This window comes from Sabethes cyaneus, chromosome 2 (assembly GCF_943734655.1).
Source record: "Sabethes cyaneus chromosome 2, idSabCyanKW18_F2, whole genome shotgun sequence".
Lineage (NCBI taxonomy): Eukaryota > Metazoa > Arthropoda > Insecta > Diptera > Culicidae > Sabethes > Sabethes cyaneus.
In genome coordinates this window covers 66,532,701-66,548,355 of record NC_071354.1, presented here as the reverse complement: position 1 = coordinate 66,548,355, position 15,655 = coordinate 66,532,701, and the positions used below count along the sequence as shown (strand labels likewise).

Here is a 15,655-nt window from a genome sequence, read left to right as displayed (position 1 = left end):
TTCCTTTCAGATGAAAACTTCCTTCTTTAATCAGGAATATGATTAGCGAATTCTAAAGGATATTTCAAGAGAAACAAAGAACCGCTGTGAAACTGTCAGAATATCGATTTCTTACCACCATTGATAATCTGCTCTGGATTCTCGTACTCATAAAGCAAAGAAGCCAGGTCGGACCCGGTCAGTTACCGGATTTTGTTGTAAGACTTTGTCTTTGTTTACTGTTTACAGGAAGATAGGTGAGAGGAAATTTCAACAACTACAACGCAACAACAACACGACGCGAAGAAAAGTCCAAGGTTCACCTACTAGACAACTTTGCAGTCAACAGGTCATCACAACAATTCACCGACGAACAGATCAACACACCAAACATGGGACTAAACTACGCAGTAACAACGACACCAAACATCGAGAACACTATCATCGACATGGAAACAGCAGTTAGCATCTGTGATCTTCAACCCTCTCAAATAAACCACGCCTGAACAACGGTCGCCGAGGTCATCAAGGAGAATCATCATCAAAAGAAGAGTAACCCTGAAGTCCGCATCCTCAAGGAACTGAAAGAAAAACCTAGTATACTGGCGTGAAGGCAGACAAAGGAAACAAGGCGGTTATAATGGAAAAGTAGGACTACGATAAACAGATGCTAGATAAAATCAACAACGGCCCATATAGACAGCAAAGAAACGACCCACTACCCGAAACAGTTAAACGAGTTAATCGTACAATTATAGAATGCCAACCAGCGTTAGGAGACTGCATCGAAAAACTATGGACATCAAATCCTACATTACCAAGAATTAAAGGACAGCCCAAAATACACAAACCAGGAACGGAAATGCGGGAAATAATCACAGCAAGCAGATCACCCACGGAAAAGATTGCCAAGTGGTTGCTAACCGAGTTCCAAAGAATGCCAATTAAATTCCCGAGTCGTTCTGTCAGCAGCACACGAGAATTCGTCGAGCACCTAAAAACATCGGGAGAACTAGCAGAAGACGACATAATGGTCTCTTTCGATGTTACCGCCTTATTCCCTAGCGTCCCTGTGAAAGACATCTCTGTTCTATATTTCGAACTGATTGGTATTTCGCAGTGGCGACTCGTCCGCATGTTCAACCTGTTCATAGGACAGGCAACAAAATTCAACCCGACAAAATTTTTTTTCATCACTAGTTCATGATTTCGTTTGAACCGACGCACATGCAATACGAATAATTCGGTAAATTATTAGTTTAGTTTACGAAGCTGCTGAGCAAACCGTTCAACACGACGTTTGAACGTTGCTTTGATCTCAATGCACAAGCATATACCAACACATTATTCCTGGTGTTGATTCTGGGTACGAAGGAGATAAAAAGAGAATGTGAAACAGCTTTTACTCGAAGGCGCGGGCGCATTATTGTCTCATTACTCGTTCATCTTCAGCATTGAACAACTTACTACCCCATTTTCCTATGGCCTGCGCTTTGATTCCATTTTATCGAGTTACGAAGCTAATGAGCAAAACGTTCAATATGACGCTTGAACGTTGCTTTTAGAGATTAGCACCAGGACAATGTATTGGTACGAAGGGGATGGCATGCATTATTCGCAAAATTTTCTCATTAACTCGTTCATCTTTAGCATTGAACAACTTACGCATATTGCTTGTGGTGCGTGTGGTGGTTATTCTTGAATTTGGTTCAATAGGTAAATTGAACGGAAAGTCTTAGGTTCGTAGTTAAAATTCAGAGACGGGTTTGCTGGTAAAGTAAACCGCCGTATTCCGTTGTTATTTAAATAATAGGGGTATTCCCGTAGCGCTTGTTATGTTGCGTATACGGAGTATTGCGTATTTATACTGCCGCTATTCTGCCGCTTCCATAGAAACCGGAACTGCTATGCGAATTGCGGCAGCATATACACGAAATACACCGTTTACGCAACATAGCAAGCGCTACGTGCATACACCTAATGTTTGTTTTATGAATAAAATATAGAATTTCGATAATAAAAAAAGCTGCGTATTAATTTGTATTTTTCGCTGGTTGAACAGGTAAGCTAAACCACCACGAGTCGCCACTGGTATTTCGAACGAAATTTCCGCTAGCAAAATCAAATGGGCCAAACATCTCGTTCGAAACAAGTCGAACGAAATAAAGATTCGTTCGAAATACAGAATAGGGGACAGAATCGATAAGCCTCTTGGAAGACTAGCTATTGATTGAAACATGAGGACATCGCATGGTGAAAAAAGGTGGGAGATTATTTAAAGCTGACACATTTGTGTATGGAGGAGAACTACTTCACATTTAGAAACAACTATTACAAACAGTTAAAAGGTGCACCGATGGGCAATCCATTATCACCGTTCCCGTGTGAGCTGTTCATGGCTAACATTGAAAGCAAGCTGGAACAAAACAAGGTGCTCCCAAAAAGGTGGTGGTGGCGATACGTCGACGACGTTTTCAGCATAGTCAAAAAGGGAGAACTGGAAACCATTCTAGCAGCCATGAATGGCACACACAGGAACATACACTTCACACACGAAATAGAAAAAGACGGAAAACTTCCTTTTTCGGATATCGTAATCAGACAAATTGAAAGCACAGAAATTGAAATTGAAATTACAGGAAACCAACGAACACCAAGCGAGTTATACCTAGCTCATCTAGCCACTCCCACCAACACAAAATGGCAGCTGTCCATCACATGAAACAGGATGGAAACATTATCATTAAGTGAGCTACGGAAACAAAAAGAATTGACACACATTTTGGAAATTTCAAAACTGAACGGATGCAAAGGAAGGACAATCCAGAACATTATTGCCAAGAAAAGAAGAGAAGCATACAAAAAATCACTCACAATACTAACACCGATAACACCAGAACTTAAGAGAGTGGCAATAGAATATGACGAAAATATAACACGTCCTCTCCGTAGAAAAATGAGGAAATTTGGAATTGACCTAGTCTGCACCAGCCGAAACAACCAGTTCAAAAATAAGTTGGGATCAACTAAAGACTCGATTGAAGAACATAAAAAATCCGGGATTTATGAAATCAGTTGCCCACCAGGTGGGCCCCACCTTGTGAAAAAGTTTACATCGGCCAGACTAGAAGGAATCTGGAAACACGTACTAAAGAACACTCGGCAGAGGTAACAAAAGCATCAAGAGATACCGAGAAAGGTCTGACACCATTTTAGATCAACAGTGGCTGAGCATATCTCCAACGACAATCATCCGCTGACCATTGACAACGCAAAAGTAATAAACAACTGCTCTGCGTGGAAGATAACGCACCGTGGAAGGTAACGGAGAGTTTAGAAATTTACAAGAGATGCTCCACTTTACTAAACAAAGACCCTGGAAACGGTTACTCCTGGCTCTTAAAATATGTGCCATACAGAGACACACTCAGACGAAACAACTTCTGGCTAAAGAACTTCGCTCTCTCTCCTTTCACAGATCCCGGATTCACATTATTCGCATAATCCCATTAGGCTTTTTCCAAGGGTAAGTCGCTTAGAACATTGTTGCAGGCTCAATTTAGGGAACAGCCTGCCTCATTGATTACAATTGCGGTACAATCATTTCACAGTTCATGGCACACTGTGGCCGCCTTTTTGACATTTAAATTTTGAAATATTATGAAATTGGCAGCCCTGCCAATGTTTGCTATTGTCAAAACGATCAAAACAGTCTGGCTGAGCGCAGGCGAATTTGACTGGTTTCACACGATCAGCATCTCAGCGGCACAGATTGAACAAAATTTCTATGAATGAGGTGAACGGAATGTTCTCAGCGACTTACCCTTGGCTTTTTCAAGTTTTCCTTAATTTAATTAGTTTTTAGATTTCAGACTTGCAATAGAATTAGTTTACCAATAGAATTTAGTTTACAATAGAATTAGTTTCCCTATACCAACTTTGTATACTTACACATAGATTACGTAACTTTAAGCTCCTATAAAAACTGTAAAATTGCTTTGGCTAATTTAGTTCGAAAACAGATACTGAGAAAGCCTGCAAGTCGCAGGCGAAATACGTATCTGTCAAAAATAAAATATATAGAGTGGAATTAAATTGGACAAGCTTTTTATTTTATTTCCAGGTTACAAAATAGGGCCCTGTGACGATTACTTTTAGTCTGTATTCCGAACGGGTCTTTATTCCGCTCGACTTATTTCGAACGAGTTGTTTTGCCCGTTTGACCCATTGAACCTTGAGAGCGAGGAGCCAGCAGGGCTGGTTTTTGTGTGCCGCACTGTTAGCGTGAACCGGGTTAGAACTGTCACCGTAAACTTGGCTAACTTGATTGAATAAAACAGGGGAAGGATTTATTTGGGATCAAATTTCGAACCCCTCACAAACCCGAGTGTGCAGATTTGAATCAAATGATACTCGCCTCTATTCTACATACCGATTGGAGCCGGATCTGATAAGAAATTGTGCTCCTATCGGAATACATCGTATGCTATAACCAAGGGGTTTCCAGTAAGGCGTATAAGTGCGTAGTAATCAGAGATTACTTTAGTAATGGTTTACGAATTAATTAGGTAATCAAAGCCAATCAGTCTAGTAATCAATGATAATCTTAAGTAATCATTGGTAATCATGATTATTTTTAGTAATCACAAGAGATTGATTACTGGTAATCAGAGGTAATCAATTAATTAATCAAAAGTAACTTTTTTTTAAGGTGCGTAGTAATCATTGCTGTTGGAAACCCCTTGGCTATAACACACGTCGATCGGGACGTTTCTGATCGGAATGCAGAATCGAGGCGAGATTTGAATTTTCTGCGTCAAACATAAGAGAAAGAAAAAAGAAAACAATTTGTCACCGAGCTGACTTCTCTCTCTCTCAGATTGAACCTGGTCGTGCCATCTAGTATGTTGGGCCCCTCTTCCCTGGTGCCGACACGGTTCTTAAAGAGAACGACTTTCACTATACAGTCGTCCGACATCCTTGCGGCGTGGCCGGCCCACCGTGGCTTCCTAACTTTTGCCAAATGTGCGATGGGAATTTCTCCAAGTAGTGCCTAAAACTCGTGGTTCATACGCTTCTGCCACTCTGGCACGCTGTTTGTACTCCGCCTATTCCGGACTATTTTCATTTCACTATTTTTTATTATATTCATTTCATTGGATGAGTGATCCATTAATGACCATGTTGATATCACCACAGAATTTTGTAAGCAGCTCCCCATTTTCGCTCGTTTCTCTTAGGCCATGTCGTTCCATGACGCTTTCAAGGTCCGCGTTGGTTGAGCCAATCTTCGCGTTGGAGTCGTCCAAGTGGATTGGGATATCCCCCTTTGGGATTTTCTCAACCACGCTATTCAGCTGGCGGTAGAAGCTCCTGCAGGTCGGTAGCATCTGTTGACGCATAGCACTGAAATGCTGTAAGGTTTCTAACCCATGTTCTGAATCTGGCAACAAATGTTCTTTAGTTTATCGGTTCACACTTCATCAGGGCCGCATATGCTCCTGGACTCAGTAGGAATCCAACTCCTTTTTCCTCCTCCTTTGATTTGCATTTTCACCTCGTAGTATGATAGAGTAGAGTAAGCTTGGCCCGGATAATGTATTGTGTTCGCTAGTCCCGGCCGGCGGACCTCGCTCAGCCCCAGGATTTCATGCTTCAGCCGGCCCCCTTACAAGTTGAGCCAGCTTGCCATTCCATGTTCCGGGACATTCGTGTCCGTGTTTTCATGCTACTTTTTTGTTTTTGGGTACAGTAGGTTGCTAGCCTAAGGTCCTTATCCTGCTGACGGAGGTGCCCTTCCCTACTAGCGTACGACAACCGAGGTTGCGTAGCGCCACCGGCACTACGTAGAGGTATTCTAATATTCTAGCTGACCGATTTCTCGTCAGATCTCTTTGAGATCGGGAGTGGGCAGGCTGTTTGTAGGCACTAGGTTATATCGCCGTTGAGATGCTCATCGAAGAATTGTTTCCACTTGTCGACCACCTCGTTTGTGGTTAGATTCCCTCCTTCGTCCCTACACATTTCAGGTTTAGGTGCGTAGCCCTTACGAGTTTGGTTCTCTTTCTCGTAAAACTTGCGCCTGTCAGTCCGGAATAGTTGTTTCAGCTCCCCACGATCTCTGTCCTACTTCTGGCGCTTTTTTCTTCTCAAGATGGTCAATTCATTCCGCGGTCGTCGATACTTGCCCAAATTCTTCCTCATGGCATTGCTTAGATAGTTTTCCAAGCTCTTTTTGCCGCCTTCGAGGGTCGAAGCATCTAGCTCCACAGGGGAAGGTAGAGCTTCGTGCAGTACGTACGCGTAGTACATATTAGGCAACTCGCAGGTTGTCAAAACTGAGCTAGTCGAGCAAAGCGAAGCTCGACGTGACTTGCAGAATTGGGCCCATATATGCATGGTAGGAACAACGCGCTGGCAAGACTATCATCTGCACAGGCTTCGTTTTGCTCATATAATGCATACAGAGGCAGAACAATATGCTTCTCACAACGATCTAGTATTTTCGTTTTCTGTTCAACCGTTTGGTCTCCCTCCGAACGATGCCTGAATACTGTTTTCTCTTACGACCACTCATCTTGCGCAGAAAGAGCACAACGACAACCAGAGCTAATATTTTCTTCGCACACTGGAGACACGAGACTATTCGCTCCGTGTCCCAAAGAGAATATGCGATAGGCAATTATATGGACTGGAACGATTTGCTCCGTGACCTTGAGAGCATGCATTCGGTAGCCCGGCAGAAAAAAAAAGATGAAACCAAACTGATGCTCACTCGCCGGCAGAGCAAAGCAGTAAAGTACTCCAAAAGCAAAACAAAACTCCCCAGGTAACCAATAAGCATTAGTATAAGCAGTAAATCAATCGTTTATTAGCATCCCTGGCGTTTTATACTGCAGGTTGCTGTTTATCAGCCTTTTGACTGCATAACTGTTGTAAATTGGCATCCACAATTCTATTTAAATTCTTCTTGTCGGTAACTAGCTGCAAATAAACATTGTCAGCACTATAAGAGGGCTAGCAGTAAAGTAGCCGCATATTTTGCCAAAATAGCATTTAAGTAGCATTTAAGGCAACTTAAATGCTTATTTGCTTGCATTTATATTGCATTGGAAATGCTTATTGATTACCTGGGTCGTCGCGCCGAAGAAGGTAACATCCGACTGAGAAAGAGCAAATCGATACGGCTTCTGCGCTATGCCAATAAAACGCGGTGAATTAAGATTTTTAGCAGAGCACGGCAAAAACCTGCATCTGCATACATTTTAAGTGAAACCAAAATGATGGTCAAGTGGTCTAGCTTGACAGCTTACCCTTCAGCTATTTTCGCTAAAGCACTATTCATACTGAAGCATCTGCTAGACTGGTGCTGTACTGGTACTACTGTTTTACCTGACTCATTGCGAATATGCGTATTATTGAAATAAAACGTAACCATACGTTTTATTCGTTTATAACGCATATGCAGTTAATATCGATAACAAACGATTTTTTATAAGTTGTGCTTTTGTTATTGAATTTAATTTGTAGAAAGTTGCATAAATAACAATTCAATTTCACAATACAATTATTGCGTACTACAGCACTCGTGCGCTAATTGCACGTCCTCTAGTCGCACCGTCTTTTAATTGCACGTCCGCTAACTGCACGATCGTGCAACTAAAAAGCAGTTAGCTGTCAAACTACACGTGGTTTCCCAGGTGGTTGCTATAAACAAAACTGCAGCGTTGTCGAATGCAAACTCTCTATCTCTGCATTACGTAGATACACTACAAACAAATTCATGCAAATTTGGCTAAACTTTGACTAATTGAACACTTTTATTAAGCTTTTAGTTCGTTTGTAAAAATTTAAATGTTTTTCCCAAAATTTAGCGTACGTGTGAATGCATGTGAAGAGTTCTTTACAGTGATAACGCAACACGTTTTACAATAAATATTGGCAACCATCGTGCAATTAAAAAACGAAATTCGCTAATCGCATCGCCTCATTTGTGCAATTAGCGAACGGGTGCTGTACTGGCTCTTGAAATATAACGTTTAAGCACAGAGAACAGATTAACAGGCTCGAAGGAAGTAATCGATTTTTTGTGTGTAAAACCTGTCGGTAGCGCCCTCCAGAAATAGTTTGCCAAACGCATCAAAAAATATCCATGTACCTTTATCAATATTTCTTTGTGCTGGAGCGATAGCAGCGATGGCAGCGACATCAAGATTTAGTTTGCCACTTAGTGCTCGAGGGGTGCTCTATTGAAGGATTACTCGTAGATTACGTAACGTAACAGGTAACGCAGTAGAACAAATTCTGACTTTTGGTACTCTTATTCCAGGCGTATGAAACCGAAGGCCAGCGCTGCCATACAGATATTTGTACATGAATAAATTTGGGGCCCTGCCATTTTTTCCGGATTATTTCCGGAGAGCAAGCTACTCACAAACACATTCTTATCCGAAGCAAAGTTTGTTGTGGGCTAGATGCCAGACCTGCTAGACGCTTTACTATAGGTGCCACGGGATCACGATTTTTTATTGTATTATCACAGCATGCTGAAAAGCCGATTTGGAATCTTCTAGCTATCGACCTTTTCGCGTGCGTAATGGCGGCTAGCGGGTACAACTTTCGGAGAACGTTAGCATGCCTTTGGCAACTTTATTCACGTCAAGTTGATGGTTCCAGCCTTAAATGTTGTTGTAGAATTTTCAAGCATACGTGAGCGGAGATCCCAAAAGCAAATAAACATTGTCGAAAACTGTACCCATTAGCCGCCATTAATCGCGCGAAAAGGTGGATTAGTTTTTAGGTAGTCGGTAGGATAGAAAAATCTTTTGACTTTAAATTAATAAACAATTAACGAGCTGTACACACGACTATACATTTAATTTGGGTAGGTAAGAAGTATCCAGCTGTTTTCGGTTAATTTAACCTACTTTTAAGCTTAAAGAGGTCTAACGTGTAGGTTTTAGAGTGTACATCTAAATATTTTTAACATCGGATTGGGTTGACAGTTGCTAGTATTTTTAAACTGAACATTTTCGAATAATCACATCAGATTTTTCGAGCTTTTTGAATTAACGATTGGTTATTTTATTTCTTAACATGAATGATTTGCGAAAAATTCAATTGAAGTAGCTTCATTGTGATTCCAATGTTAATTACCTACACGCATGTTTCATTAATCACTAAAAAATAGTACGCGCTTTAGTTCTCTGGCACCACTTCTTGTTCACGCGTTCGTTCATAAACGTTGAGAAGCAGACATTGGTAAACATTTCGCCGGTTGATAAGTTTAGTTTATTCAGTTTATTTCGTCCTTTATTGGACTTATTTTCTGCAAAAATTGCCCTGCTTTGCTTTGCTGTTTAATCGCAATGAAGGAAAGATTGTTTCAAAAGTGCTGTCGCTTGTGTTTGGATGATAAAAAGCAGCAGTTAGAAATACGATCAGTAGAGCGACTGGATGAAGCGCTTCTGGATCTTTACGATTTAAAGGTGAGTTCGTGTGCGTCTTTGCGGTTATTAAAAAATTCATTGAGCTTTTTTCTATGGGAAAGATTTCCAGTAAAGATCGTTGCAGTCAGAACATTTGCGTAGAGTGTTACGAGGATGTAAGTGAATCACAGAAATGGCTGGAACAGCTAGAAAAGCAAAAGCGGCTTATTCTTGCCAATCAAGCACGGTTCCGAGAGGAATTGCTAGATCAATTAGGACCGGAACAAGCTATTCTCAGCGGTGCATCACAGGCAAACCCTGTCGACAGTACACCTCCAGTTTCCGGCACTCGCGTCACTAGAAGATCTGCTCGGAAGTCGCCGAAGAATGATTCTCCCAAGCCGAAACCGGTGTCGATCAAAAAAGAGCCCATAGTGACCAGGAACAGCAAGCGAAAGCTCGATTGGGAACCGCCACAGTCGGAACAGGAATCCGAAACAACCACAGAGGCCACCTCCAATGAAGTGGACGAAGAGGAAGAGATAGGTTCGGAAACAACCACTACTACTTCCGCTGATACGGATATGAAGTGTCACAAATGTGAAGCCCATTTTGAAGATCTTGCATCAATGCAAAATCATACCTGTGAATATATCTGCAGTATCTGTAGCAAGCTGTTTAGTTCAAAATGGAATTTGAGACGGCACTTGGTCGATGTACACAAAATTTGTCGAACACAGTGGATGAGCTACTGGAACCCGAAAGCGTACGGTAAGAATGCGCAGAGCCTACTGGTGGAAACGTCAAGACCGAAAAAGAGGTACTTTGAAAATATGCTTAGATTACCATTAAATAAACGTTAATTTTTTTCGGTGGTTTCAGATATCGGTATGAAAGCGATTCTCCAACGGACATTGAAGACTCAAGTAACGATCAAGCACCTAGGACGGATGTCGAAATTATTTGCAACTACTGCGGCGTTAAGTTCGATTCTCAACAGGAATTGAAAGATCACGATTGTGAAATACGATGCAACATCTGTGGAATGACATTTGCCAAGCGCAACTATGTTAAAAACCATAAGATTCGTGTCCATCATATAGATCCAACAGATCCGTCTCTCAGTGCTTCAAAGTCCAGACCGGTTTCGAGAGCGGCATCACGTCCTCCGTCTAGAGCTGCCACTGTTTCTGCTGATGCGGAAAATCACTCTGACGATGAACCTTTGTCGACATTGGCTAATAAAGCGGACGAAACATTTAACGAGATGGAGAAAACGCCCGGAAAACAGAAGTATAGATACTTCTGTACAGTGTGTGATTATAGCAATATGAAACGCTATCGACTTACCGCTCATTTGATTGAAAAACATAACTTTGCTAAAGAATCAATCGATGCAGATGCGATTCCGAAAGAGGCAGTACGCGATGGGTCGAAAACTCCGGATCGATCAAAAACACCCCAACCTAGATACTCTGGGGCCAAAACACCGCTTGGGCTCAGAACACCAACTGGCGCCAGAACGCCGTTTGAAGCCAAATCCGCCGAACAACAGAATAATTCATCAGTACCAAAGACCCCCGATCTGCTGACGACTTTAAGTGATTCAAATGTTCATAGAGCGCGCTCTAAATCGACTTACATGGACTATGATATAGATAAGAAACGAAAGCGATCGTACTCATCTTGTTCCAACAAATTGTCTCGCTCTGTTCGCTCTACCTCAAATCCACCACCAAGTGACCGACGTACTGTAATCGCCAAGCGACGGGTTTCCACAGCGGAGAGGCAACAGAAAATTCATCCGAAATTTAAGCCGCTTTTGCTCGGTATCGATATGAATCGCTTGCATTTAACCATCCACATGGGTTGCGAAACATATCCGCCTCACCAGCAAATTCGCATGCGTGCTTCTTCACATTACTCGCAGGATCCGAGTTCCACGAAGCGACTTTTCCGTCTGAAATCTCCTGTTGGAGCCGAACGCCAGGGGGTTCTGCAGCTTCGTAATATATTTAATCGCATGTCTCAACGTGTCAGTGGCGAATCTAAAGTCGCCGGGACTATTTCCGATACACCAGAGCAGAATCCAACTCTTGCACCACTTGTGCTTAGCTGCCCAGAGGGGGAAGTCTACGAGGTACGGGATGTTGATACCCAAGATGTGACCACAGTTTATCAATCGGGGAGCGAAATCGTTCATGTAGCGGGCGGCACCGCTCAGGTCGATCAGGATACATCAAGTCACTCTAAGAAAAAGAAAAAGAAAAATAAGAAGGAAAAGCGACGAAAAACCGATGATGATGCGGATCAGCAAAGGTCTGGCTCACAAAGTGGTGAAACGGATCTGTTGGCTGTCCAAATTAAATCGGAGAAAATAGACACAAATGTACAAGAGGAAATGGGCGCAGAAACAGATCCAGTTGAATCCGCCGGTTCCAATGTTTCGCCCAAACAGTCAGGAGCATCTTCTGAACAAAATATTCAAAGAAACATACATGATACGCCAGATGTCGCCTCTTCGGAAATACAGGAACAGGAAAATCAAGCCATGGAAGAGCCTGAAACAATTCCATTGGAGGAACAAGAGAAAGAGGACGAAAACGTAATGCAGAAGGGAACAGAAACCGAGAACGACCCAACGGAAGCCATGGAAATATCAGATGATGCAATTGTGTCAGTTTCCGCTGAGGGATCACAGAACAGGGACATAACTCACGTAGCTTCCGCTGCCGATACTGACGATAACGTTGGTCAGACGGATCTGCCAGCGCAGGACACCGAAGCAACTAACGAAGATGCAGTAGCATCGGAAAATGTTGACGGGACCCAGCACACGTCGGGAGAAGTTTCGCCAGATTCGACCAGTGAAAAGCAGGACGGAATGGTGGGTAGCACTCCGTCGCCGATGGAAGTTGACGAACCGGTTGAGGGTTCAGATTCAGCTGACGATGACGGCAGCCGGAATAATGATGCAGATGTGGAAGAAGGAGAGTCAAATAGTCTCATTACTTCCGATTGAAGACGGAAGCAAAGCGCAAAGAGTTTACCTGTACTACATTTCCCGGATGTTGTTTGAGCCATCTAATTGTTATTTTTAAGAAATTTTAGTCAGCATCCAGATACATACAAGCAAACAAACGTTGACACAAAATTGTTCATCTTAAAATTTAACTAATAAAGAATTCATTTTCAGTACAAGTTTTTGTAGAAGTTATTGATCGCGAAATTTTCTTGTTTGAATGGTTTACAGTTCTTGTTCTGACAGTTATCAGTATGACGGACTAGCTCCGTTAGCTCTGGTTATGTCACAAAGTTATAGGGAAGTTAGTTGGGACCATAGTTGCTTCCCACATGTTAGGGAAAATGAATTTTAAAACTGCTATCCGGGGAACAGCGCAGCATTAGCTCTCAATGGGTTTGCGATGCCACTGCCGTAGCAACTGGCCCTGCAATTGTCCTGTACTCTAACAGCTGGCTGCAAAGTCTGTCGTATAAAAACAGAAGGTCAAGTTTGGATAACGGAATGTAGCACCTAGGCTTTGCTTTGGTTTTTTTACCTGGAACTACAATTTTTTATTACCATTTATTGTCAATTGCAAGGAAAATTGTACCATCCAAAGCGCGATATCGCTCATAAAAGTGCTATTTTGCATTAAATCGTTTCGGTCTCTTCGGCGCACGTATTGCTTGGAATATAACGAAAAAGTGCGCCGAAGATACCGAAACGATTTAATGCAAAATAGCACTTTTATGAGCGATATCGCACTTTGGATGGTACAATTTTCCTTGCAATTGACAATATAACAATAATATTTACATCCGCAATAAGTATTTAATTTTTTGACTTTTTTAAAATGACCTATTTTTCAAACTTTTGAAATGGGCGACTTTGACGGCTTATTTCTACAGGATATTTTTTTTTCTATCAAAATTTTATTCGCGAATCATAAAAATATAGACAATTTACTACCAAACCGCGTTTAAGCATGTGCTAAAATGTGAAATTTTACATTCGGCAATTTTGGCCGCTACTTTATATGGAGTCCTTCTTATGTGCACTGTCGTTCAGCATTCTTACGGCGTGTCCTGTCTACCGTAGTCGTACCGACTTTCACCAGATGTACGATGCGAATCTTTTTAAGCAGTGCCTGTAGCTCGTGATTTATGCGTCTCCGTCACTCCTCGCTTTCAGTTTGTACTTCGCCAAATATTGTCCACAGTACCTTCTGATCGAACACGGCAAGCACGCGTATGTCCTCCGTAAGCAGCGTCACAGCTTCAAATCCATAAACCATCATTATCATAAATCCATCATTAGCCCGGAATAGTTGTTCTAGCTCCTCACGATTTCTGTCCTCCTTCTGGCGCTTTTTCCTCCTCAGGATCGAGGTCAACTCATTCCTCGCTCGTCGATACTTGGCCAAATTCTCTCTCGTGGTTATGCTCAGATAGTTTTCCCAAGCTCTTTTTTCCTCTCTATTGCTTCTTGGCATTCCCCGTCAAACCAATCATTTCGTGCACTCGAGGTTTTCACACCTAGCACCGCGGTTGCGGCCTCGTTGACGGCCGTAGCGTAGCATACTCCATCCGTTTTCGAGGGTTAAAGCATCTAGCTCCACAGAAGAAGGCAGAGCTTCATCCAGCACGCGCGCGTAGTTTTCGGCTGTTCGCGGCTTGTCTAGTTGCCGAATGTTTAGCCGAGGAGGGCGACTTTGTCGCGAGGTATAAACCGTCGATAGTTTTGAGCGCACATGTACTGCCACTAGGTAGTGGTCCGAGTCAATATTCGCACTCCGTAGGGAGCGTACGTTGGTGATGTTCGGGAAAAACCGGCCCTCGGTGAGAATATGGTCGATTTGGTTCGAAGGTCGTTGGTCAGGTGGCTTTGTGGATATCTTTGTGGGAAAAGAGAGTGCTTCTGATCACCAAGCCTCTGGAAGCCGCAAAGTTTATGCATCGCTGGCCGTTATCGTTCGTGTCGGTGTGCAGGCTATGGGGCCCGATCACCGGTCTATACATTGCTTTCCTGCCGATTTGGGCGTTCATATCCCCGATGACAATCTTGATGTCTCGTAGCGAGCAGCTGTCGTACGTTGCCTCCAGCTGCGCATAGAACCCTTCCTCCCTCGTCGTCGGGGCTACCTTCGTGTGGACAATGCACGTTTATGATGGTGTAGTTGAAGAAACGGCTTTTTATCTTCAACACGCACATTGATTGCTTTCCGGTCCATTACACGATCCTGCATTTTGCCCAACACTACGAAGCCCGTTCCCAGCTCGTTGGTCGCTCCACCACTCTAGAAAAATTGGGCTTTGCCGCCACGGATACTTCACACTTTCTCGCCTTTGCGACAGATCTCCTGCAGTGCCACGATGCCAGACTTTCGGGGTTCTAACTGATCCCTGTCGCCACCAACGAAATTTAGCGATCTGCAGTTCCAGGTACCAAGTCTCCATTCCATGTCCTTATGTCGCCTTGGTCCATACCGAATGTTCCGAGAAGATATTTCTTGATCCTTTTTGTTAGTTTTTTTTGGTTTAGGTAGGTAGCCGTACTAGGGCTTACGCTACCGAGTCTCGGGATGGGGCTGCCATCTTACAGTGTCGAGACAACTAATTTTTAATTTTTAATTTAATTTAATTAATTTTTTTCATTATTTTTTTATGAAAATTCAGAAGATTTTCTAAAAGTCACCTTATAGGTCATGTTTTTGAAGGTCCGATAATTTTCGAGTTATATTTTTTTTAATAAAAAAGAGAAAAAAATTAAGCCCTTTCCAAAAGTTAGTCCAGACCAATTTTCGAAAAACTAAGAATACAAAGTTGTTTATTTACACACAAAAAGTTTCATTGAAATCTGAGAGGGTGCTGCCAACCCCATAGACTAGTTGGCGCGAAATCCGTCATTATTTAGAACTTTGCCATTGAAACTGCAGTCATCCCAGTATTATGGGCCAGTTGAGCATGATGATGCTACAAAATTAATCATAGAAACACAGATTTAAATAATTTACAGTTTATTTATAACTTAATTTATTAAAAATATATCATAGTTTGATGTTCTGTAGGTAATCTTGTTCCAAAATCGCACACTTTTTTGCAAAACAACAAAATGTAACCATATTCCATTCCCAGTATTATGGGCCACTTTTAAACCTGGTCAGAATTATGGGTCAATCTTCCCAGTATTAAGGGTCAATAAAACAAAACTGGTTTTATTTCGAAAAAAAAAAAAAACGTGCGTG

General features: G+C 42.3%; 1 protein-coding gene across 1 annotated transcript; it reads left to right on the top strand.

The window, feature by feature from the left end:
- Positions 1-9,237: 9,237 nt before the first annotated feature.
- On the top strand, positions 9,238-12,597 carry LOC128736871 (uncharacterized). Its single transcript, XM_053831370.1, has 3 exons — positions 9,238-9,467; positions 9,530-10,227; positions 10,290-12,597. The coding sequence occupies exons 1-3, from the start codon at positions 9,348-9,350 to the stop codon at positions 12,427-12,429; spliced, it is 2,958 nt and encodes a 985-aa protein (XP_053687345.1). The 5' UTR covers positions 9,238-9,347; the 3' UTR covers positions 12,430-12,597.
- Positions 12,598-15,655: the final 3,058 nt, after the last annotated feature.

What these genes read in the sequence shown, in the direction of transcription:
- LOC128736871 (XM_053831370.1), top strand. Translation starts at nt 9,348, where the DNA reads ATGAAGGAAAGATTGTTTCAAAAGTGCTGTCGCTTGTGTTTGGATGAT. An exon ending in TGGATCTTTACGATTTAAAG is followed by an intron (nt 9,468 to 9,529) that starts GTGAGTTCGTGT and finishes TCTATGGGAAAG; the next exon opens with ATTTCCAGTAAAGATCGTTG. An exon ending in ACGTCAAGACCGAAAAAGAG is followed by an intron (nt 10,228 to 10,289) that starts GTACTTTGAAAA and finishes CGGTGGTTTCAG; the next exon opens with ATATCGGTATGAAAGCGATT.